Source organism: Cygnus olor, chromosome 2, assembly GCF_009769625.2.
Source record: "Cygnus olor isolate bCygOlo1 chromosome 2, bCygOlo1.pri.v2, whole genome shotgun sequence".
Classification (NCBI taxonomy): domain Eukaryota; kingdom Metazoa; phylum Chordata; class Aves; order Anseriformes; family Anatidae; genus Cygnus; species Cygnus olor.
Genome location: NC_049170.1, coordinates 80,635,226 through 80,662,406, shown reverse-complemented (window position 1 = coordinate 80,662,406; position 27,181 = coordinate 80,635,226). Strand labels below are relative to the sequence as shown.

General features: G+C 40.0%; 1 protein-coding gene across 1 annotated transcript; it reads left to right on the top strand.

Moving 5' to 3' along the window:
- Positions 1 to 265: 265 nt before the first annotated feature.
- On the top strand, positions 266 to 18,325 carry VPS4B (vacuolar protein sorting 4 homolog B). Its single transcript, XM_040547965.1, has 11 exons — positions 266 to 561; positions 1,760 to 1,871; positions 3,275 to 3,425; positions 4,704 to 4,771; positions 7,618 to 7,737; positions 7,975 to 8,131; positions 9,673 to 9,821; positions 9,989 to 10,070; positions 11,591 to 11,810; positions 14,329 to 14,466; positions 16,167 to 18,325. Exons 1-11 carry the CDS (start codon positions 535 to 537, stop codon positions 16,266 to 16,268), a joined length of 1,326 nt encoding a protein of 441 aa, XP_040403899.1. The 5' UTR covers positions 266 to 534; the 3' UTR covers positions 16,269 to 18,325.
- Positions 18,326 to 27,181: the final 8,856 nt, after the last annotated feature.

Genomic DNA, 27,181 nt, shown 5'->3' with positions numbered 1-27,181 from the left:
CAGTCCCCACTGCGAGGCATAGGGAAAAAATCTTTATAAAAAAAAAAATATATATATATATATACAAACGTCCATTTAATGTTTTACAGAAACGATGTAAAGATGAAGCCAGAAGCCAAAACTTTTATTTAGCTGTGGCACTTTGAGCAACACGGAGCAGTTTTACAGAGCGAAACCCCTCTGGGCGGGCCCCCAGAGCTCCCCAGCCGCAGGCGCTTCCCTCAGGGTGCCGCGGCCGCCATTTTGCCCCCCCCCACACGCAGCCCTCCCCCTCCCGCCAAACCGGCGGCGGGGGCGGCCGCCATTACCCGCAACCACCCCCTCAGAGGCGGCGGGGCGGGGCGGGGCGCGTGACGTCACGGGGACGCGCTGACGTCATGCGATGCGCGTTGACGTCAGCGAGGCGCTGCCGGAAGCGGAAGCGGCGCTGTAGTGCGGAAGCGGCCGGCGGAGGGGCCGCGGTTTCGGTTGGGATCGGGGCGGCTCCGGCCGGCGGCACCCCCTCGGCGCCCTCCCCCCCCTCAGCGCCCCGCCATGGCGGGCACCACCGGCAACCTGCAGGTAGGGCCCTGAGGTAAAGGCCCGGCCTGGGCCGGGTGCCCGCCCGGGGAGGCCTTGGCCGCTCGGGCGGTGCCGGGCGGGTGCCAGCAGGGGCGCGGGGGGGAGGCGGTTTCAGTGTGTCTGGATACTGGCAAGAGTACGCGCACAGGAATGTCTGTTGAAAGCTCTTTTGAACATCTTCACCTTGCTCCCTGACGTTAGCTAGCGTGCTCACAGTGGTTGTGTTACGCCTAGGAAGAGGAACTGACCGTATGTGAGGAAAATACATACGGGGCTATCGGAGATTTAGGTAGCGTTAGTGACCTCTGGGTTTTTTTAACCGGTTGTTTTTAAGCTTCCATGAGCTAGACGTTCAGACTGTCATTTCTAATTGCCCTGAAGTGGTATAGGCCACGGCCAAGGAGCCAAGCATGGTAGAAGGTAATAAGCACTCGAGAGCAAAGGAATACAGTGATATCAATAAATCCACAGGTCAGCGTATACAGCATGGTGGCTTAGATAACAGCCAGTTCTGTTTGAAACTAGTTCAGTAAACAAGGTAAAAATTTATCCCTAAATTCTCCTTAATAGAACTCTTTTGGTGCTCGTAATTTAGCTGTTTTCTGTCTAGTGGGCTCCTTTCCCCCTGCTCCCTCCTAGAGCAGTGATTAGAATTTCATAATTGGGTATCAAGAACCTAAATCCTTCACGAGAAGCTAACCAAATCATCAGTCTTTGAGCTAACTCCCGGCTTTGGGTTGGAACAGTGATAGTGCTAGTTTCAGCGCTCTATAATCGTGTACTTCCTATATGGACTCTGCTGTCAATAGGTTTTCCGATGCCATGACTCGTGGATGAAATTGTCTGTGATGAAAAAACATGAAATGTATTTCTAAACTTTTCCGTAATAAATGCAAGAGATTGGTGATTAAAACTGCATAGACAAACCAGTAATAGTTACTACACAGAAAATTAATCTTGTCGCTTACTGCTTCTTTGTGTGCTGGTAAGTTTTGCTTATCACTGTTCATGAAAAGATGGAAATGTCCTGTACAGAGTGCCATCAAAGGCTTGCAATCAGTTGCCTTCAGCTTTTTGGGGTAAACGTTAAAGAGCAGAAAAGCTACATATCGAAAATAAGTCAGAGCAACAGTTTAAAGTCTCTCTGATTATGCAAAATGCTGTCAGACAGCACTTTAAGTATTTGTTTCTGTTACAGAAAGCAATAGACCTTGCTAGCAAGGCAGCACAGGAAGACAAAGCAGGCAACTACGAGGAAGCCTTCCGCTTGTACCAGCATGCTGTCCAGTATTTTCTTCACGTTATTAAATGTAAGTGCAATGTATTAGGTCATGAAGTAGAGTTTTATAGCCAAATTGCACAGAGTAATCTCTTATGGTGACATCAGTATTTAAAATCTGACGTTCATTATCAGTTGACACTTGCTATCTGTAGTTTGACTGAGGTCATGCGTTATTCAGCTTTTGCCTTCGCTACATTCTGCTCCTTCCTTGTAAGAAAACAGATTTTTTTTCCTTGAGTGTTTATTAGTTTTATTTTTTTTTTAAGAGGGGGACACAGGGTTTTACTGTCTGCCCTCTGGGTTTCTGTTGTAGTGTCTCTGGCTGGCCACTGCAAATGAGGAAATGCGACAGAAGTACAGGCATTCCTGTACTTCTGTTGTGCAGATAACCATATCATACACAAGAACTCTTTGTAGTATCCACGGAGCACTTCTTGCTTTTTTACTCATGCCACTTGCTTTCCTACATTTCTGCTGGCATCTTTGCTCCTTAATGTCTGTCTTACTCATCACCTTGACCATCAAAATGTATGGGATGGATTTTTACGTTCTCATTTTCCTTCGGTTTCCATACCCTCATAATTATTTTATGCTTTCTCTTTCACAGTTCTTTGTACCTTCTATCTCATGTCCAGTGTTTGTATGCAAAGAGTAGATTCTTTTAATGTACAGCCATAAGCTGAGCGGGTTAGGATTGCTAGCCAGACATAAGTGCACTTACAGATCTCTGTAATTTGGGGGGGGGGGGGGAACTGAACCAAACAAAAAAGTCACTTAAGGAATTGATAAAACACAAATTGACTTAGCTTAAATCGTACGGCCTTTGACAGAGTACGACTTTGTGCTTTTCCAAAATTACATCGGCATTGTTAAACTTAGCATCTAAACCTAATATTTTAAATTTTGATTGCTGATTTAAAATATTATAATAATGACTAAGAGAACAGTGTGGCTGTTGAAACACACCTATCTTTTTCAGTTGTTTTATGTCATTTTTCTTTGATGCGAACGACTTCTAAAACTAGCAGGCTATGGAAAGGTAAAGTGTTTCCAGACTAAAAAAAAATCTCTCAGCACAACCATCTTCTTGATGAGCTAGATTAGAAAATGAATTATTAAAACAATGGACAGTAGTTTGACAGGCTGACAGAAAAAACTTCCAGTGCCATTGTCCTTAATATTGTTCAGTCGGGTTTTAAGCCAAAGCAATATTCAGGTGTGTGTTTGATTTCTCGTGGATGATTACTCCTTCCTGTCACTCCTTCTTTCCATGGTACAGGGGAAAAATAAGTAGTTGAGGAACTTGGTTATGTGGTGAGCGCTGAGAGAGGTGTATGCATAAGACATAAAGATGACAGATCTAGCCTTGTTTTCTGATTGATGCACACGTGTTTGCTGTTAACAAAACTTTGTTTCTCTTCAAACTCTTAGACGAAGCACAGGGCGATAAAGCAAAACAGAGCATTAGATTGAGATGTGCAGAATACTTGGACAGAGCAGAAAAACTGAAAGAATATCTGAAAAAGAAAGAAAAATCTGCACCAAAACCAGTTAAAGAGTCTGGTCCTACTGATGGAAAAGGGTATGTTTCGGGAGAAGGTAAAGCAAAATACTTCCTGAATTCAACTTATTCTAAAATTCAGCTTTTCACAGATCTTTTTCACTAGTGTTTTTGAAACGCTTCACGTGACTACTAATGTTGAAGTACAGTGGGCTAATAAAAGAAAAATAATATGAATTAATATCACGGGCTTTTCTGTGCTTGCTTACTAAGATGATTGAATATTTGCATAGGAAATTCACTGACGAATGAAAGCTATTTCAGACTAACACGTTCTTATCAGATTTAACAGCAGTGAGCCTGATGACGTAATTCTTCTGCATGTGAATACTTGCTAACTAGAAAATAAATGCAGATTGATGATTACTGTGGCCTGAGTTTTATCTGTCTCGCATGGTAAGAGGTGCAAAAGGCTCTGTTGTAGGGTGATGTTCCATAAGATGGCCTGAATCACTCCAGTGCCTTGCTGCTGCCTAGCCTCTCCACTGCTTTCCTTTTATTAGATCTGTGTTTCATTTTACGTATCAGAGAGCTGGATCAGACCTACTGAACAAGCAGAGCTTCCTTTGCATTTGCTGATGGCTCTATGGGGACAGGGGAGAGGAAGGGTTTCAGGAAGGTATCTCCAGGTGAGATTGCCCTTTGTTGCAGTGCTGAACAGCAAGTGTTGCTCAGTTGTCTCTTGAAACTTCACCTGACTTTCAGTCTCCTTCATTGTCTACTCATCTCATCAGTTTTATTTTTTGGAGCTGCGCTGCATTCTGCTGGTTTGCAATAGAAGGGATCGTTACTGTCACAGAGGCTGCATGACTCCATGACCTCCTCTCCCGTTGTTCTCTACCTAGTCTACTTTTTTCCTTCTGTAACTTCCTGTTCCGTTTATTCTGACAAGATGTGGGTGTAGAGTTTTTATAGTAGTAGATGGAATTGACCAAGCCCAACTGCAGTTTCAGATAGGGGATAAGTGCCAACATCCACAGTTGAACCGTTTTGGTGCTTCCATGCTGCTCAATACAAGGGCTTTTGTTTCCTAGAGGATGGCTCAAAGCATGTAAAGTGTGTTAAGTGGAGGAGGGATCAGACCTGTAAGAGGAAGTTGAAATGGTTAGGAGAGGGGATTAGAAAGAGTGTGGTGTGGAAAAGCAGAACTACAATGATGTAAACTTGTAGAGATCTGAAAGAGCCTAAAATCTTAAGTTTTTTTTTTTTCTCCTCAGAGTGCTGTCTTTCTGCTTTTTGCTTTTTAATCTAAGAAGCAATCTCTCAATGTATTTCAGTATTTTATTTCTTGTGTCCAAGGAATGACAGTGATGGGGAAGGAGAGTCAGAGGATCCGGAGAAAAAGAAGCTACAGAATCAACTTCAAGGTAACTTCGAAGCCTCCTTTTCTTTAAATAGAGATGACTTTAGTCAAGTGAATTTCTAGATTACTGGCACATGTATGTTATGAATTAATTTATTGTCGTTAAGTGGTTCAATTAGTATATGCTGTTTACATACAGAAGTGTAGTCTTTATGGAGGTATGCATTTGTGCGCCATGAATATGTTGAAGTTTATCTCCCGTCCTCTGTGTTTCCTGTTTGAATTCTATCATTTATCAGGAAAGCATTTTTCCAGAGGGAACAGTTGCAAGGTTTCAGGTAGTTACTTGCTAAACTGTATCACTATTTTACTCTTGGGTGTTGGGGTATTATTGCCTAAGGTAACAGACATCATACAAATACGAAAAGCTTGCACTCGAGTTTAGAAGTCGAGAAGATGGATTCTTGTTCTTGTAGTATTTCCTCACATTGCAGTGATAAATGATACTCAGCTGAGTAACAGAATTGGGTTTTTGAACTCAAATGCTCTATATGTTCAGTGATGCAACATATGGCAGCTAGCACAAGTTTTTTATACGGTAAAAGAAGTGGCTTTGCTTGATACTTACTTCTTTTTAATTGTGAAGAATTGTTCAGAGCTTCCCTGACAGGTGATGGTTACAAATCTGAAGAAACTTCATTGTAGAAAATATCGAATGCATTTAACGGATTTCTCAGCTTGTATAATTTCGGGAGCTATTGTATGACACTTGGAAACCGCAATGCTTTTTCTATTTCTTGACACCTTTATTTAATTCCATGTGTAGTTCTAAGGGATAATTTCCTGTATTTTAAAACGACAGAAAAATGGCGAGCATTGGACTTTTACCCCTATCTCTCACTATAAACACTCTTCCCACGTGAATCTGACCTTCAGTCTTCAAGAAGCAGTGTCTCGCACCTAGCACTTCTTTAAGACTTTTCTATAAAATGGCAAGGTTCTTGCTTATTTGTTTTCGTGCTTTGGAAATCTGAGATGTGAGATCCTTGGTGTCTTTAAACTTAACGTAGGAGTCTCATACTCAGTGTATAAACTCTGGGCAGTCTTCACGTTACTCATCTTAGTTTGCTTCCCACAACAGCCACAGATATTTCCTGTATTTAATTTTACTGCTTTTTTACTCTTAGCTGACTTTGCCTTATGGAACTTTCCCAAATCTTTCCCAAATCTATGTCTGTTTTCAAGGTTTTAACTATAGCAGCAACTTGACTTACTGTGGGAGAAGTGGCCACTGACATTCAGACTGGATAGTAATTGTGGGTTTATTGTCATGTACGCGTGTTTAGAATTTTAAAGGCCTTTTGCACTCTATTGCTTAATATTCCAGCTATTCATTTACACCTACAAAATTAGGAAGCCTACGATGTCCAGTTCCATTTGTGTCCTGGTGTGGGTATCTCTTACAGTGCGGTAATTTCATTTATCACGGTATGTCTGGGGCAGATAACTGATACTTCAGCTTTGAAATAATTTGCTGTTCCTACCATTTCTACTAATTATTTTAGTTATGGAGCCCTTAGTCCTGTATACTTTAAGAAAAACTGAGATATAATTAACCTAGCAGAAGGATTTATTGCATTGAAAATGAGGGGTTGAATTTCAGTGTATACAGAGGAAGTTGATTGCAAACTTGTACTCTAGTGCTTTTAACACACTGAACAACATGATGATGTTTTTTGGACTCCAAATTACGTATTTGTTAACAACTGGAATTATTAACAAAAACGTTCCTTTCAATCTCATGAAAAAGATGTTGGAAAAGAAAAAAATCTCAACAGAGATGCTGAAAAACTGAGCAAGTGTTATTTGCGTTATCTGTTAGCCATGAGTAGCAGTAAATTTTCAATCCTCTAAAAGGGAAAAAAAAAAAAAAGAAAGCCTTAACAAAATCAATTTACAGAGTTCTGAAGGCATAAGGTTAAGGTGTCAAGAAAATAACTGGTGAAAGCTAATTGTGAAATTACAGAAAATTCCTGGTATAGAAATAGGGCAGCTGAAACTTCAGTGTGTTTGAAAGTATTGGGTTGGTTGGCACTCATTCAACTGGGAAGATTTTTCTTACCTTTTGGATTTGCCTTGACTAGGATTTCAAAATCTATTATTACATTACTAGTTCAGATTCAAGTTGTTCCATCTAGCAGTAGGTGAGACAAAACGTTGTTGAGATCAGACTAATTAATTTGAAGCCTGAAGAGGAGGCTAAATCACAATTCAGTTGGCTAAAATCAAATTACAACTTGTTGATTGAGATAACACTTGGTGATAAACTTAGAGAGAACGTGGCTAGACATGGAAGATATGTGGAGCCTGCTAAGCTGTAGAAAAAGTAAACTTTCTGATGCTTTCAGCCCTAGCTCTTAAAAGTCCTATGCATTCGACGTTCAGACTATTTATTGCACATCTAGGTAACCAACAAGTTACTTTATCTGCTAGAGGATCTTCTAAGTGCTGGGCTCATGCAACTACATTATTTCTTTCCTTGTTTACAATGAAACTTCACATTTTTTGGAAAGTACAATGGTGGGCTTCAGTGAGAGATGCTGTCTCGGTACCCTTAGTGAAGATACTGCTCTGTGAACACTAAATGCCTTTTTTCTGGTCAGTTACAAACTAGCTTTGGGCATTGCAGAACTTCTGCTCACTCTCGAGTATTCTAGTTATTGACGGTTTATTGGGGTAAAACAATGTGACAAATCTCTGTGAAATAGCGTCCATTTGTCTAACACTATTTACTCTTTAAATCTACTTAGAAATGGTTTGATTTTGTTCGTAATGAACATGGGGTGTTTTTTTTCAAATGGAAGCTGTGAAAAACGTGCATCACTAATTTATGTAACTTTTTTCTTACAGGTGCTATTGTTATGGAGCGACCAAATGTAAAATGGAGTGATGTTGCAGGCCTTGAAGGTGCCAAAGAAGCTCTTAAAGAAGCAGTGATCTTGCCCATTAAATTTCCACACTTGTTCACAGGTCAGAATTACAGCATTTATTTCTTATTCTAATGCTACTGTTGAAGTTGAGAGTGGCACTAGTATGAGAAGAACATTATACTGATGTATCAGAAACGCCAGCTGAGCTCTTAGTGGTGTGACTGACAGGAGTTTCTTAGGTAGATACAGAAAACCTAATAAATTAGGGAGGATTCGTCAGAAAAATAGGTTTGTTTTTGATAGAGTTTTTTGACGAATGATGGTTTCTTTCTTGCAGGAAAGAGAACACCCTGGAGAGGGATTCTTCTGTTTGGACCACCAGGAACAGGAAAGTCTTATTTAGCAAAGGCTGTTGCAACAGAAGCAAACAACTCGACTTTCTTCTCAGTATCTTCCTCTGACCTGGTCTCAAAGTGGTTAGGAGAGAGCGAAAAGTAAGTTGGAGTTGCCAGAGGTCTAGAGAAATACTGGCAAGAAGAAATTAGTATTACAGAGCTAGATAAGACACTCTAAAGAAATTAAATTTGAGGGAAGGGTCATGTGTCTTGTTAAAACAAACTTCTGGTGTTTCTATGCTTCGTGCTGCAGTGTCAGTCAGGTAAAGATACCATCGTGCTGCGTTTTGTGCCGCTGCAGCTGGACTGCTCCTCAGTGCTCAAGAGGGTTTTTAAAACTATTTCAGAAAGGTGTCAGGAGCACTGTGGAGATCACCACCCCTTTCTGAACTCATCTGTGATTGTGCACTGCATCAGTCTGAAATTTTGGGGTACTTTTCATCTTGTCACCACCCCACTCACCTGTCTCAACAGCTTTGTGGTTAACACATGGTATTGCTTTGCCTGTATGGAGGTGATTTTTCTTCATTCTGATTTTAAACAAAATCTGGAAGACAAATGAAGTTAGCATGAAGAAAGAAAACTTCACGGCTGCTCCTCACCTCCAAACCATTTTTGCAAGTGAGGAGCAGCCATGAAATTTTCTTTCCTCATGCTAACTTCATTTGTTACTATGTGGCATGTGAACAAGACCAGGAAGCCTGAAGTGATATCCATTGCAATCTAGAAGTGCAGGAATTTGTCCATCTAGGGTTCTCATGAGGATTTCGTGAATTGAGAGAGAGCTCTGGGTTTGCACAGAAAGGGCTTTTGTAAATTGATGAGAATAGTTGTCAGAACCATGCTTTAATAGTTGTGTGTGTGTGTGTCAAATGAGCAATGCAATTTCAAGTTGATAGGGTGAGGAAGAGAGGCCTTTAGTGTATGAACTGGATATTTTTTTCCCCCTAAAAAAGATACAAACCTTAAGCTGCTTTTCTGTTGCAAAAGGAATAAAAAACTGGAGTCCAACTTGACATTTTTTCTGTTTGACGTTGAAGTCAAAGTCAATATAAAGACTTTCAGTTTCTCTTCAGGCTGGGACTGTTGCCCAAAGTTGTTAGTGTCGGTGATAAGAAGAATTTTCCAGCATGTTGCTATTTATTGTCCTTTGTAACTTAGCATAATATGTTGGTAAGATTCATCTCATGTTTTTTTTTAGGCAAACTGACTTCTGTAATATTATTTTTAAAAAAAAATAAGAATGTACATATTTATTAGAAAATCTCTAGAGGTAATCAGATTCAGTTGCAAATCTTAAATAAGACAAAGCCATGTTGCTTTGATTCTTTCTAAATTGGTGGGTTTATATAGTTAAATCTGTCTTGTAGAAGTGTAAAACTAAGCAGGGTTTGCGTGCAAAATCATGCATGGAGTACTCTGATGCTTCACCTCCCTTTATACCGTGGTATCTCCCTCCACATAATGCAGAGTTGTTGGAGCTGGAAGAATGATGTATCTTTGAGTAGCTTTATCAATACATTTTGTGGGGTCTACTTTTTTTTTTAGCTTTTTCTAAACAAAGTAACTGTCATAATCCTAAATTGTGTGTTTTTGATGGTGTTTACATTAAGATAACTGCAGCTGTTTCCTTTTTAAAGATTAGTGAAAAACTTGTTCCAGCTTGCCAGAGAAAACAAACCTTCCATCATCTTCATTGATGAGATAGATTCACTATGTGGGTCAAGAAGTGAAAATGAAAGCGAGGCTGCTAGACGGATTAAAACAGAATTTCTGGTCCAGATGCAAGGTAAGTTTACTGGTTTTCAGAATCAAAGGAATTAAGGTGTGTATTTTAAGTACAGCTGGCATGAGAACACTGAAGAAATCTGTACTTCCACCCCATTAAATCTTGACAATGTTTTAAAACAGTCTTTGTTTATCTTCTAAATGGTGAAATGATTTCTGCCCTCATAGGGGTTGGTGTCGACAACGAAGGAATATTGGTCTTAGGAGCAACAAACATACCCTGGGTTTTGGATTCTGCTATCAGGAGAAGGTATGATGGCGCTCTTTTATGGTGTGAAATTTGCAACTGTTGTGAAGGTTCAGCGCAAGGCTATTTGAGGCAGTAATCTCGTTAATGCTTGCAGACGTGGCTAATGTTCTCAGACACGACTGGACTGAGTCGATAGCCCCTTGCCACTTTAGAGGTGGATTGTTCACCCTTGTATTTACCCTGTAGTTTATTTTGTTTCTTGATCAGCTAATTCTGCTTGGGCAAGCAGAAGACTATTCTGTTTCTTTGCTGGTTGATTTCGTGGTTGGTGTCGGGGACAAGATACAAAACATGCTGCTCAGAAGGGCAAGAGGGGGCAAAGCTGCCCATTTCAGTTGTAGGAAGCTATTGAATAGCTTGAGTAATTTCATGGAAATGTAATTTTATGTTACGCAGAACTACCGAGTTTTTGTACTGGTCACACGCAACTTGTGTGATCTTTCAGAGTGTATTTTAACTGCTTTTCTTTAGTTGAAAAGCTTTTGTACACGTATCTGATGAGCTGGATCTTTCACCTGCGGAGCAGCAGAGGACAAATACAGTTACATTACAAGTATGGTTATGTTGTGATGAGGACAACTTGGACAGTGGTCATTTTTGTAGGCTAAAGAAAGATTACTTTTTTGTGACAGTGCCATTGACTCTTATCTATATACTTAATTCAAGCTGACTGTGCTTTGGGAATTTAGACCAGATGGCCTCCAGAGGTCGCTTCCATCCTGTATGGCTATAGTTTTATAGGCAGATACAGTAATGGATGTGTTACCTAAAATTTCAGGTCGTTCTTTGCAGTGTGAAAGAGTATCTAAGTTTTGTCTGTAAAACTCAAAGGAACTTGTACAACGTGGCAGTAACACAATTAATTTTTCATGGTCTTGGCCCAGTTAGTCATGTGTAGCAAGTTAATTCTGTTCTACAGAATTGAGTTTCTCATCTTGTTGATGGGAGGTAATCTACTGTGAGAACAGATGCTGCTTCAAAGGAAGAACTGCAGATATCACCAGTTTCTACTGACGGCCCTGTTGAGAGTATGACTTCAAATTTGTTTCCAACTACAAAGTTCTCTTCTAAGTAGTTAGAAACCATAGAAAGTGGTTTCCTCAACATGTTATGAGGCACTTCTTTCTCCAAGTGTGAACACTGCTCAAATGTACTTCAACACTGGAGACTTTTTTTTCCCTTCTGTTTTTTTCTTTTAAAACACAAAATCTGCTGGAGAGAACCTGGAGAAAATACAATCTAAAGAGGTGATCTTTGTCCTGAAAATGAAATACTTGTTATAGAAAATGAAATACTTGTTATATTTTGGATGTTGTCTTATGGTGGCTACAGTATTATTTATGAGAACAGCTTGTTGAATATTTGCCTTGGATTTTTTTAAACGGTTTATAATACAATATTAGAAAGAAGCAGTTTCACTTAGGAACAAACTATATACTGATTTGCATAAGCTTCTTTCCATTGTGCACCTGCATGAGCCAGCGTCTGTGGAGTGTTTTGTTTTTTCTTTTTGAAACCAGGTTTGAGAAGCGTATTTATATTCCTTTACCTGAACACCATGCCAGGGCTGCAATGTTCAAACTTCACCTTGGGTCAACTCCAAATCGCCTAACAGAATCAGATTATCGAGAGCTTGGAAAAAGAACTGAGGGCTATTCTGGTGCAGATATAAGCATCATTGTACGCGATGCACTGATGCAGCCTGTTAGAATAGTGCAATCAGCTACTCACTTTAAAAAAGTAAGTAAGAATCAAAAAACTTTCATGCTATTTTGACTCAAAATTATCTTGATCTGAAAATTTCTTACAAGTAAACTGAGTTTGGTTTGGGTAATACTGAATGCTTATGAATGTTTATACACTGTCCTTTTTTTTTAAGAGAGTACATGGATATCACCTCCTTTCATTTTTACACAAGTTCTGACGTAAGTCTGATGCAGCTGGTTTCTAGGTACTTGTTCTGTGTAATCCAAGCTCTGACTCTTCACATCTGTAGCTATTGCTAAAAGCATTCAGTTTGAAGTTAACTTCAAATGGAGTGTTACGGAGGTGCTCTTTTTTTTTTGTATCAAATTATACGGTTCTTCATGTTTTTGTAGTGTTTGTGTTAATAAATGTATTCCTCATCAATATGGAAAGAGATGAATTATAATTACACACATTCTGCTTGCTTGGAATATCCTTCAAACTGAAAAATTAAGGTGACTGTTTTTACTGAAATCTTAACCTAATGTTACTTGTGACAGAAGTAAAGATGCAGGACAGCTGAGCAAGGTTCTGTGCTGCCCAGACAATGAAACGTCTTCTGGATGCTGGTGTAATGTGAAAGTTAGCTTATGCTTATTTAGCTGCTCTCTAAAGAGGCTGTTGAAACTATAGATATGTTTGGCTTATCTTGCAGTGATGTCTACATATTATATGCGAACTTAAACATTTCTTCCAAATGTTTGGATCTCAAAAACTTCATCTGACTAAGAACCCCCTAGAGTTCTTAAGACCAATTTAAATCCATTGAATCTGTGCAACATTTTCTTCTCCCCAGAGAATTTGCACGAGTGTTGCTTAAATTGTTTCTAAACTGTTATGCTTTCAGTGGAGGGAAAAAAATGTGTTAAGGTTATCAGTGGTTATAAACAAAATTCCAAAAACATAAAAATGTATCAACTAAATAAGATGTTTTTTTGAACTTTTTTCTTTTTAAGAGACCCAAACTAAAAGTATTTTTGTTTACGCTTTTCCTGCAAAGTTTCGTTTAACAGAGATTCATGTATTGCATTAAGGTATTCTGCAGAGGTTTTTGATTCTGTGAAGGGAAGCCATCATTTTGTTGCCCCTTAAAATGCCCCCTAGAATGTACTCTTTTAAGTGTTTTTTGAGGGTCTTTTCCTAGTTTTAAATACAAAGAACATTTTTGAAAAAGTATTTTGAAGCAGTAGCGCTGCCATAAATCGTATTTGTTTTTTTTTTTAAAAAATGAAATATTTTGATGTATCAGGGATTTTTTTGGCTGATTCCTTCCTTTCAGTAGGGATGCCTAAAGTATTTATCCATTATTGACTTTAAATGACGATAACATTTCTGACCAATGGGTTGTTACCTTTTTAGCCTTTCACTGAAATGTGCAAGCATCCAAGGCATGTCTCAGACTACCTCAGTACAAGAAATAACCTCAATTGTCACAGTTTACAGAGCAACCAAAGGCAATCCTTACCTCTTACCTCTTTTGCTAGAAGAACTACAGTACTTTGAGTGTTCTGACAAAAGTCAAGTTTATTCCACTTGTTTTGTTAGTACTTCAATTGGATACAGTTTCTTATTTTTAAAAGAAAAATCTTGGCTTTGTTAACTATTTGCATAGTAACAGACAATTTGTCCCAGCTAAACAGCACTTTGCTCAGTTTTCAGTAACTCATTGTAAACCATTGCTTGCTCCATGTGATGATAACTGAGGTTTGTCAGTGTTTTGGATGTTACAATCTGTGTTCAAAGCACTGTGGTTTAAAAGCAGATTGGAATGGCAAATCCAGTTGTCTGCAGTTAAAACCAGCTGGTTAGTGTGTTGTCTTTCAGTCTTTGCATGTGTTCTGAGTTCCTGTGGATGTGTGATGCTTCAGATAATGATGAAAGAAAATAGAACTGTGGGTCCTAGATACGCGCTGCAGAAAGGGAATAGACACCTGGTGCAGCTTCTGGGGGTCTGTCCGTACATCTGGAAAAGAGGCTGGTTGCAGTTCTCCCACTAGATGGCCCTATTTTCTATCGAGTGCTGTCAGAAAAGGTGCACAGAGCTTTGTAGTGCAGTAAGTAAAAGTTCAAAAAGGCATCTCTGGCTGCCTGACTTGAGGAGCACTCAGGGACAACTACTGGAGAAGTATTTAGAAAGCTGTTAACCAGTGATGAATGGACTCCCAAAGTGACCAGGGACTAGGAAGAGTCGTCTTTTCCAAATAGTATTGCTGGCATGTTAGCTTTCTGCAGACATTCCTGCCTTAAGAGAAGGAGGCTCATAGGATTTGACACGATGTGAATTTAAGTATCTGGCTGCAGCTGTGTGTTTTCAAAGTGAATGATGCCAGTACTTCTATGCAATTCCTCTTTCGCTGGACATGATATCCCCATGGGTAGGGCATCTACATAAAATCAGAGAATGTTTTTGCTCTAAAGATGATGTTCAGCTTCAATTTCTTGACTTTAAAAAACAAACTCCTATAAATGAGTGGTAAAGGGTTTTCGTTCTGTTTTGTTTTTCCTTTTTTAGGTGAAAGGACCATCAGTGTCTAATCCAAATATCATGGTAGATTTGTTCACCCCTTGCTCTCCAGGTGATCCTGAAGCTGAAGAAATGACATGGATGGATGTTCCAGGTGATAAATTACTGGAGCCACAAGTTTCCATGGTAGGTATTTTTTTGTGGAATTTCTTTCTTGATTTGTGAAACACAGAGAAGACTTTAAAGGCTTTTTCAAAGAGGTATGCAAGGCAATTGGGTGAGCTGTTTGTTTTCAGACATGCTGAACATAACAGATAATACATGAATCCTGATGTACAGCATGCTTGTGAACAAGCCAGTTCTCCGTCCTGGATAAGCATTTTTTTCTTATTGTTCTTGTTTGGTGCCATGCAGCTGCAGTCCCTTTATCCACAGGCAGCATCTGAATCTTCCACTATTCTTTCATTTCTCTTATTTATTTAAAACCTTCAAAATCCCTGCCCTGTGATATGTTACCTTCCCATTGTTCTATAGCATTAAGGAGAGAGAGGAGTGGGAAATTATATTCAGTGTAAATTGGGAATGATGTGCTGTAAGTAAATATTGTCCACAACATAAAGGCAAGTATATCCAATAAAATGTTAAAAGCTGATGGATGTAATGGTAGTTCTGGTTAAACTTCATCAAAGGTGATGCAGCTAGCTTTCAATACCTTTCAGCTGTTTTTCTGTTTATGTTAAAATACTTGGTTTGGTCTAAGGAATAAAATATCTTATTCAAGACACATTGGAATTTTAGTTCACTGTGAATAAATACATGAATAAAATTCCTAGGCACTTGTTCTATATTTCACCCCGAAGGTTCAGAATTTAAAGGCATTGAGGAAAGGACTTGATATCGAATTTGTGCTGATGTCAGTTCTAGTGTACAAATGTTCTTGTAATTAGTGAAGGAAAAGTGTGTTGCATGAGCATCACAAACCTCTAAAACAGTATGTACTGCTTTGTAAATATAAATAATATATGAGAAGAGTTATCTGTGTGAGAAGAGTTATCTGTGTATATTTGCATACTAAGGAAGCACAAAAAGATGTGTGCAAGTGCAGGCCTGCCCTAAAACTTCTGCCTGTGTAGTCTAAGTGGATTTTTCATCTGTCTCTCCTGGAATTAAATACAATAATTCCTTGAGTGCTACTAATGGAACTTAGGCTCTAATGTGCTACAGTTGCATAGGAGCTTGTTTCAGTGCCCAAAAGCAGTTATTGCCCTTAAAAATAAATAAATAAATCAGGCTTTAATCTTTTCTGTGCAGGGTATCTGTAGTATGATGAGACAAATTTCAAGTCTGGAAAGTCATGATGTTGACTTTCATCTTTACCAATGATTTTATAGTAGTATGAGCATCTAGTCTTTTCAGTTGCCTTTGGCCAGGACTTGATTAGTTTTCTTGTACTTTTCATTCATGGGTTTTTGACCGTGATGGACTATGAAGAATACATGGGAACATTTGATTATTTTCAACTTCAAACTGTTGTACTTAAAAAGTAGATTAAAAAAAAAAAAAAAAAGATAGGAAGTTCAGTTTGTTCCAGTAAGCAGTGATGAATAACACTTCAGTGGATGCTGAATGGATGAGAAGTTAAAACCTAAACCTGAGATTGTGGTTTTATTCTTGAAAAACTCACTGCTAATTGTCTGTCTTCATAGAATTAAAATTTGGCCTGTGTGCAGGAATGTTTGGTGTAACTTGAAGTTTTGTTTAAATATGAGTTCCTATGGTCATCTTGTTTTAAAAGGTTTTCTAAAGCATATTTTTTTGGCAACGATACTGTTAGCAGTGGTACTATGCTTGTTTCTGAGTACATTTGTTTTCTTTTTTTCTGACAGAACGATATGCTTAGGTCGCTAGCTAGCACAAAACCAACAGTTAATGAACAGGACCTGGAGAAGTTAAAGAAGTTTACAGAAGATTTTGGTCAGGAAGGCTAAACCAAAGATGTATGTGGAACATTAGAACTATTTTTGCTTTCTTAAGTATTCCTGTCTTTACTGATGGCACTACAAATAAATGCCAATAAAATCACTCCTTTCTTACTTCGCAGAAGGAATAGAAGATCTCTTTGCAAAGACCCTTAAGCTTTTGTATTGTGTTGTCTTCCTCAGATGTCTATTAAATGTATTCTATTGAAAAATAATACTGAAAAGACAACTTTAGGGTGAGGCAGCAAAGTGATGTGGTAACTCGTATTAGAAAATTTTAAATGATTAGTTCGATTTTAGGTATTATATTCGCCCTGGGTACAAGTGAGGTTTGAACTCCCAGGAGGCTCAAAAAACCCTTTTTTGAGGGGTAGAAGAGAATCTATTTGTCATGTGTTTTCACTATCAGTCAATCAGCCTACATGTTAATTGCTCTCATTTCATTTAGAAAAATGCAACAGAATTTGCTAATCAAGCATACTGCAAGTGTGGGTTTGCTATTAATGTAAGAAAGAAAACATCGTGAAGATGAGTCTCTGTGGGCCAGTACTCTGTTTAAATACTGATAGACCTGGTGTTTGGCTTGTTCTGCTATGCTGTGTTAAAATTTTGCCTTAAACAGCTTTTGCTTTTAACTACTAGCTGATACACACCTCACTATGCAATTTAGCAAATATTTGTTAAATGCAAGTATCTTGAAAGGTTTTGGTTTTTTTCTGGCTCTTTTTTTTAAATAGTTTTGCTTTCTGCAAGAGTGTGACTGAAGTTACAGAAAAAAGTGTGAGTAGGATTCCATATGTCAAGGCTGGCAAGGTGTAAGTCACCTCTGAAGAATGTAAAGGAGGTATTTTGGGAAATAGCATACATTCACATGATTTAGCCACAGACTTTGCAGTGATAAATTACTCAGAACCCTATTGATCATTATTGCATGTAGGTTACATCAATTTAGTTCTTAAACTTTGAGAAAAGGCTGGCACTTTAGAAGTAGCACTTCCATTGTAGTTCTTCAAAAAAAAAAATGAGATGTGCCTGAATGTAACTTACAACACTACAGTGTCAGCATTGAGTTTGTGCCTTGTAAGTTTGCGCTGGCTGTAGATACGAAACATCATTAGGATGCCTAGAATACTCTGTCCCACTAACATTGTACAACTCTGTCCTGCATAAGCTTTGTTGAACTTGCATTAAAAGAAATTTGCACATTTCGTGTGTGTATGTTATATGTACATACACACATACGTGATTGTCTTTGGGTTTTGGTTTCCTTTATGTCCATATTTTGTGTACTTTATAAATCATAGGACTGGTGAAATTTGCTGTAATTCATTTCAGTAAAATGTACAACATCAACTGTGTTCTGTGAGTATTTCTTAAATGTTATTTCCAAGAATTCACAGCTTTTTTTTAGACTTTGATTTCTGTTTAATGGCTAACCAAAATATTTAGTTACAAATTCTTTCATCTGTGAGGTGCTGAGCTTTTGTTTACTAACATGATGAAACATTCTTTCCAAAATCAGTCAGTTACACACAGCTTTACCTTTGTCTTACATTGGAATGTGTAAATGTAAATCAGTGGACTGCACATCTTTTTGTGGACCTTTAAGTAAGATGGGGGGAAATTCCAGTGTAGATGCAAGCAACTGTGGTTAGTAAACATAATCCTGGTTGCAATAGGATCGCTTTTTTTTCTTGGTTGCCTCTCGTGTACACTTTAGAAGTGAACCACAGACTGGCAGGGCTCTTACCTAGAGGTTTGAAGCTACTATCCAAGGTACTTGTCTCTTGACCTTTTTAAAATGAGAGTCTTTACTGAAATCTTAAAATTCTCAGGAACTGTGTTTTGTTGTAGGCTGATTTGTCCTATGGGTTTCTGTAAACCTAACTGTGTAATCCTATATCTTTAATGTAGAAAAGTATACTGTATGTTTTAAACTTACATCTTGCTGCTTGCTCAGTTGTGGGATGACATCTGTAACAGAAGCATTAATGTTTGATGGTTAAAGTTGTTTTTAAAAATATATTCTAAATAAACACTGCTGCTTAGAACTGCAGCTCCAAGGACAACTTTGGTTTTGCTGTTTTTGTGAAATGGGAATAAGTTAATTTAGCTAGGAATCTGTGATAATATATTATCCCAGAATACATAATAACTAAGTGGAAAGGAAAAAAATCACTTTTAATTTTCAGTGTTAATCTAAAATGCACTAAACAGTGTTACTCAGTTTGTAGTTGATGAAAGGCTATATTTGCTCTGCGTAACAAAACCTCTGTAAGTTCTGGATAAATCACTTGTAAATTTTTCATAACATCTGCTGTGACTCATCTTTGACAAAGCTTACATTTTTTCCTAACTTTTGGTGCTACTGCTAACTCCAACTAATATGAAAAATTATTTTCCTGCAGGTAAAATAATTCTTAAATCAGTTGTACATATGCTTGTTTTGTTCTTCCCATTGACATTAAACTCTGGACTTTCTGTCACTCCTGGTATACATACCATTACATGTGCTCGTGTTGCCTGACTGACCTCCAACTCCAGAGTCCTGTTTCTTCCCTGATTTAACCATTGGCTTTGTCTTAAAAAAAAAAAAAAAAAAAAAGGTTTCATTTTCAAGTTTTTGTTTTTTGTTTGTTTTCTATTTTATCTGCTGGTCTTCTGACTTGTTTTGGTTGCCTTTGTTTTAATTAGTGGAGCAGAAACATGTGTAGTCCAGGCAGATACTTGAATCAGCTGTTGTTCATGCTCCTATCAGGTGAGCCCGATCATAGTTTGCACTTCTTGTCAACTGAAGCAAAGAAGCTGTTAGAATATTCACTGTTCAGCCATTTTTGATCTATTTTTGTGTTTTAGACTTCTAATTATGATGTATTGGTATTTTTATGGTTTTTGTAATGTTATTTCTGAGGATTATCTTAACAGGAAGCTTTCTAATGGACCTGAATTATTAAAATATGCAGGAACGCCTTTATTTTGCTGCATACTCTCCTTCCTCCAGAATGACGAGCTTGTTTCATGTTTGGCTTCCATACATGTTTTTTGTCTTAACCAGATTCATCCTAGTAATCATGGTTGACTTAAAGCCATTCCCACAACTTACATAAACTATTGCAAGAGCTTGATGCACTGCTTGCTTCCTAGTGCACTGCTTTTCCATCGGATACTTGATTGTTATCAAAATGTTATTCCTTTCATTCTTGAGCAGGTAGCCTGTTGTAGCTCTTGTGGCCTAGTTCCTGTGCTTTCGCCTTCTATTTTTTTTCAAAATATCCTTTTAACAATATTTCAATCTAGTGATTTTTTTTATTATACAAATCCTCTGTCGTCATAATTAGCTGTTTAAAAACTTTTAATTGTTCCTGTTCATCCTCTGGCACTTATGTACTGACAGCCCAGGTATTAGATTAGCTTGTCCTGTTATTTGTCTTTTGGTCCCTGCGACCTAATTACAGTTCTGCATCCCTACCTACACACTACTCACACGTACCCTTCTGATAGTAACTTTTTGACTATGTCACAGTTCTGAGCGTTTTCGGTTCGTTCCCGCTTTTTCATTCTTTATCCTACTTTAGAGGCTCCAGCTTGATGAATGGATGCTGAAGGACGCTTCTTCCCTTCCCCAGAGGAACCCCACCCCCTCTACTCAGCATTTGAGGGAGCCAAAATCCATCTGTTGGCACCATCTGTGCACGGTACCTGCCACGTACACAATCTGCTACATTCTTTTGCAGAAACACTTGATGTTTTAAGGCTGATTTCTTTGGATGCGTCAGGCACTGAGAAAACAAACTACGGCATCCTACCAGCATTAAAGTAGGAGCTAAGTTCTCCCATAAGAGTCCAAATAAGTTTGGGTCGTGTTTTGAGCCGCCTCCAGGAAATAAGTCACCGGCACTTGAGCATTAGCCTGATGTTGATAATGAAGCCAGGGTTTTCTTTCCTGTTTGGTGACCTATTACCAGGCACCGTGCCATGAATTGGCGAGACTTGCTTTTGCTTGCCCTCCCTCCTCCTCTGCTGCCTCAGCTAATTTAAATCTAAGCTATTCAAGGCAGGGACTTTGCTTTCAAACATGCTCAGTGTCACATGTGGTCTGTAAACTATAAACAGTAATTTCCTCTGACTCATACTGTTGTAGGCAGATGAGCGTCTACAGGTAATTTGCTACAAAAATCTGGGCTGGAGCAGTTGCCTTTTACTACTATTCTACCAAGGTGCCTGCAAGAACTGTAGCAATAACGAGTCAACTAAACGAGGGACTGAGAAAGTTGCTATAAATATCACCATTTCACACAGGAACTATAAAGGCCAAGTGAACATGGTTACAGCTGTGACTTAGGCTCTGGAAGAGTCAAGTGAATTGTTTGCCCGCTAGAAAACTAGGAAAAAGTGAAAATTCAAACTTTACAAATGATCGTTTCCCGTCTCTCCCACCACTTAAAGGCTGGAGCATGGACTGTAGCCAGGAAATTCCTACCTGTCAAGGCTTTTTTTTTTTTTTAAGGTTAGAGGTTAGAAAAGCTGGAAAACAACCTGACTATGTTTTCCAAATGGGCCACTTATAATGCCAGATGCAATGGCCTGGCTGAGCCTGAGCTCGGTTGGAATTCTGATGTTTTAATGAATTAATCACAGCCATGAATTGTGTGCAACCAAACTGCAAAGTGATGACTCTTCCCTTTCTACACCTGCTCTCGTTTTGGTGTCGATTTTTCTGTTCAGATCCAGCCTTGCTCTGCCGCTGTAATTAAGAAATGTTTTGTTTCACCTGCCTGAAAGCCTTCTGCCAATGGTGCACGTGTCAGCTGCCAGTATGGAGACAAGCTGTTGGCCTGATGGCAAAACTTGTGTAGCTGCAGAACAGCTACAGGGGTAGGTGCTGCAAAGCTTTCTTCATCCAGCATTGCTAGCACTGAGAGGTGCATGGTCGTCTGAGGTTTAGATCGGCTCAGTCCAGCCAGGAGCTACCTTCTTGGAGCTTCTATGCTGGTTTTGGACATATGATGTGGTACTTCCTGGGCAGTCTTTAAGGGGGAAATGTGCCTGTGGAGAAGTGCACAGGGTGAGAGATGCTGGTCTGTGCTGCAGCTCTCCCGTAGCCAGAACAGAGGGAAAATGACCAGTGAACGACCACCGCAGTGCTGTTCTGCACTACAATGGGTTTTCTGGTTCCTTTTGCCTGGGGCGTCAGCTGTGAAAACTGTTCTGCAAGCTTTACAGGTATCAGGCTCCTTCGTATCAGGCTCCTTCTCTTGGGTCTGCATCTAAAGCATGCTCATTTCTTTGCAGCAGATACTAGAAATGGGCGATGCCTCTTAGAAGAAGAGAGAGGTTTTGATCAGGATTTTCCTTTGATCTGAAGTTAATTGACAATCTCTGCCTGCCCTTTTCCTGTTGCTTTTGAGTTTTCTCCACCCCCCTCTCTTCTTTTGCCCAAGCAGTTCTCTCAGTTCCTTTTCTTTTTGTCCAACTTATTCAGTCCTTCACACATTTTTCTCTCAAATGGAAGATAAAGAGCAGTTTCCTTTTAAAAGTCCTATTTCAAAGCATGTTCCTATATTTCTTCAACTTTTCTACCAAAGCAAGCTTATATGTAGCAGAACAAAAGCTGATGTTCTCCTTGATTCTTCCCTTTTTCCATTCAAAGCTACAGGGAAAATCCATACACGCTGGGCTTTTACTGGCTGGTATTAGGATGGCAATGATCTGTGTCATCAGGGGATGGAAACAGACTTGGAGAAGTGCAAGCAGCTCTGAAGTACTTGGTAGCAATGGGGAGAAGAGCTTGCAGGTGGAGGTTTCCTTGCATTCAGTGAGCTGTTTTATACTTGTTTCTTGGGTTAGAGGAGAAGTGAGCAAAGTACAAGAGATCTTCTGAATTTCCATTGCATAACAGCAGCTTCTGTGCAGCAGATGCCAAAGATAATGGATCAGGGACTGATAACAAGGGCACGTGTTGTGTAATTTTATCCAAGAAACAAACACCAGTCTCTTGCCAGTGCTGTGTATGTCAAGTGCATTACCTGGAACTGGAAACAGACTTAATTCGTGTCAAAAGATTGAGCAAACCAAGTTCTCTGAATTGCTTTGAAGAGAACCTGGCGTGAACCTGAAGGAAGTAACTTCAGTTCTTCTAGTTTTTGTTTTTTTAAGAGTGCAGCTTCAAAGCAAAGGCAATGGGAGAGTATAAAGTTTTACCACATGGTGCTATGGGGGCAGCCAAGCACCTCTAGAAATGGACAATGTTGTCAACCAGCGGTAAAAAGATCTCCAGAGCAACGCAGTAGCTTTACAAGCACTGAAACTACCTGAGAACATTGCTTACAAAAGGTAAGTTTAAAAGAAACCAGAGGCTTGCCAGGACTGCAAATCATTAACTCGTTCTTTTGCGATAAGATTCAGTCATATGCACATAATAGAAATGGCTGGACTGAATGGCTTGTGGTAGCATAACTGATAGCTTAAGCCAGAACTAGATCAAACTCATGAAGTTTGGGACCTGTCAATCTTCAAAGATTAGCTCTGAGGTACCTTTAGCAGAGGTTTGGGTGGGAGGAACTTCAAAACCGAATTGCTGAGCAGGAATCAGGTAGAAAGAAAGTACCCGGCCATAAGCTGCTGGGTGTATAATTACAAAAATGCTCCATCTGGCTAAAATGTGAAAGTATTTATGAGAATGTACATCCAGCCAGGTAATAATGATGCTAATGGGTGAAAGGCTGCCGCTGAAGAAAAGCGAAATATGATGCAGATAGTGCTGAAGCAATGTGATTAGCTTCAGTCATAATTCCTGAATCACGTAACTGAAAACAGACAGGAAAGGCCTTCTCCCTTGGCTGTGTATTCAAGATCAACAATCTGAAAACCTAAAAGCATAGTGACCAAGGATCTTGTTTCTCCAGATACTAAATTCTGTGTTAAAGCTCTGCCATGGTACTACAAGAAGAGCGTACAGCTGCTAGCTGCTTGTCACAGCAGTGGTGGATTTCCTGGAGAGGCAGGCAGGGAGTAAGGAGAGGAAACCCAGGTAATCTTTATGTTGCTGTTCTCATGGAAAAAAAAATAAAAATAAAAATTATTACCCATATGCACCACAGTATTATAAAACAAGGGGATGAGGGGCTCCCTAGGTCTGTAAGACTCTCCCTTTCTTCTTGTTACCCAGCTTCCCGGCTAACCTGATGTCAGACAGAAGGGAGGTAGATGCCACCGCACAGTAAGCTCAGCACTGGCAGCATCTCCTCTCCTACCCTCCTGAAGCCCAGGGCTCCCTGTTAAAGCACTTCTCTGCTCCCTCGGGATGGCAGGTCCCTGCCTTGTGCACTCAGCAGCTCTTCTCTTCCCTGATGCACCTGGGAAAGGGGGCAGCTGCTACCAGGATGGGGAACTGTGAGGGGGGACTGGGGCTGTGGCATCTGATCCTACTGGCAAAGGAGGAAAGGCTGCGCTGCAGCACTGAGAGGTGGAAGCAGGGGGAAGGCATGGAAAGCCAGAGAGTGACATATATCACCTCTTAAAATGGTGTAAGAACGGCTCTACATCCCCATTTTAGGATGAAGACCTGCAAAACACAAAGAGCAAGCTTTCTGGAATAAAGACTGCAGCATGCCTCCTATTAGAAGAAAATCACTTTTTTGTTAGGAACGAAAACATACTCTTAACCAGCAGTCAGTGTATTGTAAATAGTGGAGAAAATTCATACTTGCTACACCTGAGGAGGAGGAGATTTTGGTGCAACTATATTTTCAAACTCACAAGTGTGGTGCATCTGTTTGTAAAACGCATTTCCCCTGGAAGTTGAATTACCATGGCCCTGGAGTAGGTCCCCGGGGCTGGGCGCAATGCGGTTGAGCAGGCAGCAAGGCGATGGGTGTGCGGTACAGTGTGTCACACCTTCTGGGTCAGACCAACGCACGCTGCACATCTCTGGAGCTTCACCTTGTGAGAGAAGAGCTGTTGTTATCGGTAGCGTCACATGGGTTATCTTGTAACATGGGCTTCCACTGGGATCATCTGCTTAAATATAACTTTTCAGGAGATAAGAAAAATTGGGGATGGGTGCCCTCGCAAAGAGCGCCTTCACGTGTTCCGGTGTGAAGGAAAGCCGCAGCCTGTTCCTTTGTCCCCAGTCCTCCTTGAGCTTGTTTTCCACGCCACCTGATGAGAGCTGCTCAGCCTCTCCAACCCACGGGCCAGAGCACACCTGAGCCTATTTAGAAATCCATAGCAGTGTCTTACAGCCAAGTGTGATCAGCAAATTGTTCCGCTCTGAGGTCTGGTGTAAACAGGTGTACCAAGGGGAAGAAACACGGGTACTAAATGAAATTCAGGATCACCTGGGTCCCAAGTTTAATTTATGCCTATTTAAATTAAGCAGTAGAGGCTTCCTTTTACTACTGGGTTGTGGTAAATTCATTTATTTCAATAGATATGTTGCTCAATATGTGAAATACTAGTAACAGCTCTTTCTTCAGCAAAAAAAACCAGTTATAACAGCTGATGGCCCACTGTTTATGAACGGTTTGTTTTGGATGCAGTTTCACTTTTTTCCAAACAACTCTGGGAGGACAAAAATCGAATTTAAACAGCATTTTCAGCAGTCTCCTAGTTTCCTGCGTGTTCAACCCACAACTATTGCAGAAGCCTTGGGAATCTTGTCTGGTAGCCGGCTCTGTAGCCACACACCGCCTGCTTTTGCACCATGGAATCAGCTACCATCGCCGCCTGTGCTCCAGCAAGCAGCTGTGGCTCAACATGAGCCTGGGCTGCTATAACCAGCGCCTGCCTGTGCGCTGGCAACCTCAAGCCCCTGGGCCATCAGCCCTGCCCGAGTTCATCGCGATAAGGGCACGTGGGATAGCTGGAGGCTGCAGAGAGCCCTGGAACCTGTCCCTGCTGCAAGCAAGTGCTTCCTGGATGATAGGCTGAGCACAGGAAATCTCCTTCTAGGAATGCCCACACCATCACCCCGGTGGCCCTCCGGCAGAAGGGGTACGCAGGGTAATTTGGCCTGGATAGTGCTCTGGGAGCTGTCTTACCCTGTGATACGCAGACAACCCCAGTAGCTCATGATCTCTGCCCAGCACAATGACCAGTACGGAAGCTATTGTCCAATGACAGGGGGCTTGTTTGTTTGCCTGGGGAAGCACAGCAAGGCAGGCAACTAGGTGTGATACATAATTCAGTCACGCTACTTTAGTCACCGCCACATGCAGGTCATTATTTCTTTCCCGAGTCTTCTCTACTGATGATGTACATTATATAGATCCTCTACTGATCAGACACAGCAATTCCTATGTTCGTTTTAGCTCCTCTTCCTCAGGATACAAGGGATCAAGAAAGCTCGTTGACCTCTCACCTCGGTTGCCACTATTCTAAAAACTTCTTTGCACGAATCCCAGAATTACCAACATGGCTCTAACCTCCTGTAACCATTAATGCAACAGACCTCTTAAGAAATGAGCATACCACACCTATGCACACTACTTTCCAGACTTCTCCCTTTTCTGTAAAGTTGATTTGGAATGAGAGAAGGAAAAAAGTTGTTTTCCTTGGCCATGGAAGTTTTTCTTTCGCCGCTGCTTTTTCTGAATGCAGGAGAACTGACTGGCTGGAAATCACATCAAGAAGTCTCCAGCTGTATCGCTGTGTAGCCTACACATCCTGGTCTTTTTTCCCTACTCTTCCTAATCTGAAGATGGCACAACCAGAAAATCCAGCAGATGAGTAGTCGGGCACAATACAAGCAACTCTGTGGGCTGCAACCTTGCTACCTAATCTTCTAAAGCTTTGTGTCTTATCTTAAGTTATCTTAAAACATGTTCTATTTCTTCTACATGTACCTTGTATGTTTTGGGAGCTTTTTTCTTTGGAGAAGATCAAAAGGATGCTTCTGATATCAGCCATTTGTGTTGTAATATTTACCAATTCACAAATTTGTTTCCATGTTTAAAGGGCTATTTTGATTCTTGAGTTGCCACACTTGTGTTCATACTGAATTACCTCAACCCACAATATTGTTACTGCAAAAGTCCATTGAAAGATTTAAATCAACAAAACTGAGGAAGCACAGCAGCAACAGCTCCTCTAGGTTGGGTGTTTTCATCTACTTGTATTTGCTTTCCTTCTCTAAATGCATCACTGTTGTATTGAAGTTTCTTCTAAAGATTAATTAGCAAAGCAATTAGCATGTTTTATCCATTCTTTTTTCCTCCCCATCCCCAGGGTACATGCATACATTGGACAGTTTACGCTTTAAAATTACACTTTTTGATGCTATTTATGAAGGTCAGATTAATTAAATATTGCTTTATGTGCAACTGAGGTTTGGACTGGCGAGCATTGACATTTATGTTAGTGTTCAATTTGCAGTTCTACAGTCATTGAGAAAACAGTTTTATGGTAAACAATTCCCTTGTCCAGGAACGCATTTCCTTGGCAAATGAAGTCATACAAGATGAACACAAACCAAATAACTCAGGAAGGGGAAAATTCAGTATCTGTTGTCATACTTTGAAATCCCAAACCTCCTGCTATGCAGATCCATTGTTGGATTATATGCAGTTCATAAGGTCTTCACCTTTGAATACATTTCCCAGACATAAATTCATGGCACTTTACTCTCCTGAGAACAAAATAAGAGCAGACAGTACCTGGTTTGTCAACCACAAGGTTGTAAAAGGGCCCATTGAACAAAAGGACAAAACTGTACAGACTTCTTCATAAAATCTGAGGGGATTCCATGTTAAACTAGAAGGGCTTTTCAAGTGTGTTTAGTAATATGTGATCATAACCGTGACTAATCAGGACCATATCATGTGTTCAAGGCTTTTAAAGGCCTTGAAAGAATATGTTTAATCTCCATTTTACTAGAAATTTACTGGAGATGATTGCTCTCATCCATGCCCTCACCTCACATT

Bases quoted from the DNA above. Each gene is read 5' to 3' on its own strand.
- VPS4B (XM_040547965.1), top strand. From the start codon at position 535: ATGGCGGGCACCACCGGCAACCTGCAG. The intron at 7,738-7,974 runs GTCAGAATTACA...TCTTTCTTGCAG, and splicing joins ATTTCCACACTTGTTCACAG to GAAAGAGAACACCCTGGAGA. The intron at 11,811-14,328 runs GTAAGTAAGAAT...TTCCTTTTTTAG, and splicing joins CAGCTACTCACTTTAAAAAA to GTGAAAGGACCATCAGTGTC.